This window comes from Alligator sinensis, unplaced genomic scaffold (genome assembly GCF_000455745.1).
Source record: "Alligator sinensis unplaced genomic scaffold, ASM45574v1 scaffold269_1, whole genome shotgun sequence".
NCBI lineage: Eukaryota > Metazoa > Chordata > Crocodylia > Alligatoridae > Alligator > Alligator sinensis.
In genome coordinates, this window is record NW_005842048.1 from 940307 (window position 1) to 947192 (window position 6886).

Genomic DNA, 6886 nt, shown 5'->3' on the forward strand with positions numbered 1-6886 from the left:
CAGCAGGAAACATGGGAATTTAATTTGCAGGCTACCTCAGTTCTGGGTCTTTAAATCAATATCACTGAGAACAGTTGAGTAAGATTTGCCCACAAATCTATGCGTAATAAATTCAGGTCTCATAAAATCTGGAATCAACAGAAATGATATTTAAAAATGTCAACAGAAATAATTTTTTTATCAACAATCCAGCAGTATTAATAAAATAATGAAGTATGAGTTTTAAAATGTTAACATAATAGTTATCGAGTTTTATATGTAATGTCAAAGTATTTCTAAAAGGTTTTCTACTTGATCATATCCTTTTCAATTATTGTATCTGTACTAGATTTAGCAAATTAATCTGAAATGTTACGAAAGACACCATATTCAGCAGGCCTTTCAAATGTCAAAAATTGCATTGAATTAAAGTACAAAGCACAACTTACTTCCCTATTAACTTTACATAGAATTGTTTCTTCTTTCTCTCCATATTCTCATCCTTCAAGATTTCTGTCACTGAATTTTAATATTCAGACTTTTTAATCTATTAAGATTTGAAAGCCAAGTAATTGTTCTAGCATCTAAACTATAACAGTGTTTTCTGAAGTTCAGCTGAATTATGCATTAATGTTTGTTTGTCCACTTAGCGTATTTACAAAGTCTTTCAAAACTCATTAAAACTATTAATCAATTAGTATTCGTTTGTATTTTCTCATAGCAGCTACAATGGCTGGCACAGGGATTCACACTCATTGAGAAGCTGGGCATTAGGGTGAGTTGTTATATTAAAGTTTGTTCACAAAACTGATGGTTCTGTTTCTAGGAAAAATGGGGTACAGAAAACCATAGAAATAAAGAAGTAGAAACACTTAGGTAAGAGGCAAGAATTGTTGTGGGTGATGTATTTTATTGGACCAGCTGGTTAGAATAGACTTAGACAAGTTTTCAAATGATGAAGAATGCTTCATATTCAAAAGCTTGTCTAAGTCTATCCCAGCCATGCAGTTGGTCCAATAAACAATATCAACTACAACAGCCCTTGCCTCTCTCATAATTTCTACACCATCATGGCTACATCATTACTTCTGCACTACAAGACCACCTAGGCAGATGCATGTGTTGTTTAATATAAGACAATTTCAAAGTCCCTATAATCTGTTAATTTACACCTTAGAAATTTTACACCTTAGAAATATTGTGTAGGAGCTGTTTTTACTCCTGGGGAAGTAAAGGTATTACCAGTTTCTGGAGCCCACAACAGTTAATAGAGCAGTACTACTGCGTCTGGGCATAGCTGCCTGCCTTCCCAGTTTCAAAGTAAATACTAAATTTATTCTTCTGAAGAAAGACAACAATTCCATTAGGAAGAAACGCTGTCTGAATTGCACAGACAAATCCTACACAGGTTTCTGCATCCCCCATACTCAGATTGGGTAATAACCTCAGTTGTTGCTTCAGTAAGCAATGAAGCAAAAGTTATATCTACTTTTTATGTATTAAAAAGGAGTCTGTTGTAGCTCCCCAATTCTTGGAAGTTTTCTGTAGTATATATTGAAATGTGAGCATATTTTAAAAGCTGTCAGTATTTTTATAAGTATTATATAACAACAAATATATGTTGTTTTCCCTCTTTTGTACAGATATTTACCTCAAGTATCTGTAGATCTGACACCTCAGAGTTTCACAGAAAAAGTTTTGCATGGCAAGGATCATTGGGTCATTGATTTTTATGCTCCTTGGTGTAGCCCTTGCCAAAGTTTTGCTCCAGAATTTGAGGTCCTAGCCAGGGTAAGTTTTTATCCGTTGATACTAGCAGATTGTATTGTGTATATCAGAAGCAAACTAATGTCAAGCTTTTACACGATGCTCTTCTTCAGAAGTTATAACAGCGGGTTTGTGTACTGTTTCCAAGAAGTTAAGTATTTATTGAAAAACTCTAAAACTCAATTTCCTTTTTTGTTTGTTTCTTAACAGTATGTTTGCAAGCAATTATTCTCTAAAGTTGGGAAAAGGAAACATGATATTTTTAACAGGGAAAGAGAGAAATTACAGATGAAGTATTACAAAGTATTTATTTACTGTACTCATAATCATGTGAATGTATCCTCAAGCATTGCTGAGACAGAGGGAAATATTGTCACCATTTTTCAGATAGAAGTCTCACGACTTGACCAATATCAGAACAGATATTTGTGGCAAAAAAGAGAACAGAGCCCAAACCTCCTAAATCTGAGTTTAGTTCTTTAGTGTTCCACTGGTACAAAAGAGAAGAATCCTATTATTTCATATTATTCCTTCTTGTGCTTATGGGGAGAAAATTTGGTGACATCCATGCCCAACCTCCCAAAGACTGAAACAGATTTGAAAGGTTTATATGCCAGTTCCCTTCCTATAGTGCTCCTTTGAAAAAAACAAGAGAATTTGCTGCCTAGAGACAGAAAGAAGCTAAGATGACTCTGGGCCCAGATACAGAGCAACTGCTAGTGCAGGAGTGACCTTTGGCATAACAGAAAGTCCTAGCGGTCTGTCTGATTAACAGCAGTTAATATTCTTACTCTGGAGGCCATTGCTCTCTTTCTGCTATTGTCCCACCTGAACATATTCTTTCTACTCCCCAGTCACATTCCTTGTGCCATGGCTTATAAGACGAGCAAACCCATAGACACAGTAAATAAACACAAAGAAGACTTCCTTCTACATTGGAAGAATCCATCTTCCACCAAAACTGAGATTTTAGAGCCCCTATCCAGCACTTTTCTGCTTTTACCAAACATAAGCCAACGTAGAGAAGATGTTACATGGAAGAGTTTTAGTAAACACACAGCAGTTCTGTATTTATTTCCTTCTTTTACTTCAGGTAAAAATGTTGATATTTAATTTTCCTACTAGTTAGTTACTACACTTGTCATCATTCACATCATCCCTAGTATCCTCAGTTGCTCTCATAAGTTACTTTTGAAAATTTTGCTTAAGTGCGTGGCCATATAACTTAGGCAAATGGAAAGTCAACCGTATTTGAACTCCAGTGTTTAGGTTCCACATTTAGAAATAACTTAAGTACAGGCAACCCCCACTTAGCTCTCTTAATTGGTTCCTGAAAAGCTGTGTGTTAAGCAAAACAAGCGTTACCAAAACCAAAAGTATTTGACGACCCAAGATGGCGACCACAAGTGTTTTTAATGACCAAAGATGGCAACTGTGAGCGTTATAACAAAACTTTCTGGGCACTAAGTCAAATCAGGTATCAATTTAAAATGAGAGTTCTAGTGAAATAATGCTAAGTGAAACCGTATTAAGCAGTAGTTGCCTTTACATTGAAATTTTCCCCCCTTATCTACATTTGATAGAATAAACAGATACACACTTTATCATCTTTTTCTGCTCAGTTTTCATCAATATTTCAAGTCCAATATACAGGTTTAAAGTGCATTTTACTAAAAAAATTGCTTATCTTAAAGGTTTTCTGTTTCCCCCCCCCCCCCAGACTGTTAAAGGAAAAGTTAAAGCTGGAAAAGTTGACTGTCAGGCTTATGCTCACACCTGCCAAACTGCTGACATCAGAGCCTACCCTACCGTTAAATTTTATCCATACCAAGGAGCAAAGGTAAATAATTAGCGTCTCCTTTTGGTGGACTAATAGATAGATAAATATGTCAAGCATGTCCTATCAATAGTTACTACTTAATATTTATAAAGCACGTTAATGTTGTATTCTTTATTTCTGGGTATATATATTGCTAGCTAACTAGGCTACATACTGACTTTCAGTTTCTACTGGGAGAGTCGCTTTTCTCAGTTCAGGCCCCAAAATGTTAGCCCACATTGAGAGATTTAGTGACTGCTGGTAGTAGTGATAGAAACTTCTAAAATAAATATTTATTATAGGTATCCCAAGTATTATAACTAAGCTTTGGATTTTTCTGTAACTTGTATATTACTAACACCACAATTTTTGTATTGTTTAAAAAAAAAAAAGTCACACAATTGTAGTAGCTATAACTTAGAAAATTAATATTTTGCTATATCAAATTCCTAGCGTCTTTATCACAGATACTTTTAATAGATTCATATTTATTACCCTGAAGAGAAAAATTTACCTTCATTCAGGGATTTAAACAGTTTTATAGACCTGTACTATTATAGACCTACACTAATCCTCTAAATCATTAGTGCTCAACCTTTTTGGCCAGGAAGCCGGATGGGCAGTGCCTGATCCCTCCCGTGACCTGAATCTGGAGCAGCCCCATCCGGCTGCACAGACAGGGATTGGCTGGGGGGAGGGCAAGCCAGGTTCCAATCTAACCATACATGGGCCCCACGGGGGGGAATGGGCATGTCCTGGCCCTGATCCAGCCCCACAGGCAGAGGGGGCATGGCTCAGCCCCATAGGATGAAGGGGACATGGCTCAGCCCCATCCTAGCTGGTCAAAAGGAAGGGGGCCTAGCCCCACAGACAGGGGATAGGGGAGGGAGCGTGGCCAGGCCCTACAGGCAGGAGCGGGAGGGCGTGTGGCCCTAATGCAGCCCTGTGCGGGGAGGAGAGTGTGGCACAACCCTGCAGGAGGAAGGGGGTATGTCCCAGCCCCAACCTTGGAGGGCAGAGTGAAGGGCATGTGGCCTGGCCCCATGGTGGAGCAAAGGGGCACAGCACAACCCTATCCTGGCCATCCAGAGGGAAGGTGGCATGCCTTGATCCCTGACTGGCAAGGTGAGGCAGAGGATCCTGGCTTAGCTCCACCTTGCCTTGTGGGGCTTGATATTTTGGCAGCAGGGAGGGGTGGCAGGGGTGGCTCTGCTCCCCCATTGGCAAATTTCTCATCCTTTGGTGAGCTCTGCAGGCCACAGGTTGAGCACCCCTGTTCTAAATGTAAGGAAGCATATCACTTTCCTGAATGTAAAGAAAGCTTTGAAAATGTGTTTTTGGGGGTTTTTTTAAGAAAAATGCTGTTGGGGAGCACATAAACAGCAGAGATGCAAAAGGCATAGCTGATACTCTGATTGAAAGACTAGAGGCCATTCGGAATAAAGGAAGGAGAAACAAATCTCCTAGAAACAAGGTAAGAAATGTGTTTATGGCCTTTTTCTATAGACTTGTTAATGTAAAGAATAACCATTACAGCAGCTTTACCCTTTGTTCCTTATGTGCATAAAATATAAAATGTTGAAGCTTGAACAGGCATTTAACTTACAGACTTATCCCAATTACAGTGTTATTTTCCATCAGGCCAGATAATCACCTGGTGTCTATGGAGAGCAGAAAAGAGGTTCTGTTTCAGAGCCAGTTATTCTGTGCTTGAGGCTATTTTTGCACCAGCTATGATGAAATTTCAGTTTTATGCGACTGCACCAAAGGACCATCTTTTATCAGGGGCTAGTTGGGAAGTAGCGCACTTTAGCTACATGCATTACACTTGTGTTAACAGGCAGGCACCACAGTAACAGACCTATCAGACCAAGATTGGAATTGTTGCATTCAGTCGAGAGAGAAATGGTCTTTTAATTCATTGCAGTATTGCAGTGTCACTTTTGATAAATGCTTCTCTGGCTCAGTTGTTAAAGAACTACTGCAGGAAAATGAAGAACTGCTGATGGGAAGAAAGAGGAGCCATTTATCAATGTTTTTTAAATATAATTTTCTCTCTCTCTCTACACAGGATGAACTCTGAGGGGTATTGAAGATGGATAAAATTCAACATGTACTGAAGCTGTGACAATAGAAAGCACCATGATTCAAATGTAAATTAGGTCAAGTTCATGATAGAACAAGAAAAAATTATTAGTTGGAATTCATGGGTATCTGAGATCATCTGCATGATTTCTAAAAGATTTTGCAGTGAAAGGATTCCAAGGATCTGTAAAGGGACTCTGCCTCACCCATTTGCTCAGACCAGCCATGTACCAAGGAAGGTTTTCTCCTAGTCTACGTCTTGGGATCTTTCAGTAATGAAAATGATATGGTGTTCGTCCTCTGCTCCAACGTTTTTTTTAGTCCTATAAAAAAATCTAATTTTCTCCTAACACCACATTCGTTGTTTTTGGCTGCTGGATAAGATGTAATCAGACCACTCTATAATGCAGAAACATGAGTCAGGCTGTACTCTCCCATCCCATACACTGAAAAATTGTCTGACATCAGTTTGAAAGGCAAATAATTTTACTTCAGCTGTCGTTTGGAGAGAGAGAGAGAGAGAGTGTGTGTGTGTGTGTGTGGTTGATTGATTTTATTCTTTAGTGATTGACTAAATAATCAGTAGTTGGGTAGATTTATAGAAACAGCATTGTTCCAGACCCAGGCCACCCTCACAGTAATATTCTGTAATGTCATACCAGCTGAAGTGAGGGTGACTTGTTTTGAAGAGCTCCTCAATATTCTTATTTGTATCAACAACATTGAGATAAATTGAGGATTTAAATGAAGAGTTAAAACTCAGTGCTTCACTGAATTGCAAATTTGTACTATAACTGAAGCATCTTGTACAGGATTGTCAACTTGTATCATAGTAAAGTTGTTCCAGTTCAGCTTTTGAACTCAGACTTGTTTTGTGGAGTCATTAGCTTCTTTTGATACTACTATGACCACCCTCTACACGCACACATATGAAATGGAGTTCTGAACGTCATTGCATGTTTCCCCTCTTTGCTCAAGTGCCTTCTGAATTTATACTATTTAATAATGTTCAGACAAAAGTTGCTTGTTGAGACAGGTCTCAATAATTCCCCTTTTTTGGAAACATTGTTCTTAAAATGAATTTATCAGAAGAAGATAGATTTTATGTGGAGCATTTGCATTTTGAACAGTTGAAAATATTTTGTGTTTTACTTTTACTGAAGTTAACAAGAAGTTATCTACTGTGAATCAAAAAACTTTTACTTTAAAAAGATTGCTGTAGTTGGAAATAATTGT

General features: G+C 38.0%; 1 protein-coding gene across 1 annotated transcript in view; it reads left to right on the top strand.

Moving 5' to 3' along the window:
* Window positions 1-6510, top strand: part of DNAJC10 (DnaJ heat shock protein family (Hsp40) member C10) — a 28668-nt gene extending 22158 nt beyond the window's left edge. The window contains 5 exon segments of the mRNA XM_006022854.3: window positions 701-754; window positions 1623-1770; window positions 3467-3586; window positions 4920-5039; window positions 5637-6510. Of these exon segments, the coding sequence (XP_006022916.1) occupies window positions 701-754; window positions 1623-1770; window positions 3467-3586; window positions 4920-5039; window positions 5637-5648 (454 nt within the window). The 3' untranslated portion in view covers window positions 5649-6510.
* The last annotated feature ends 376 nt before the right edge of the window (window positions 6511-6886 follow it).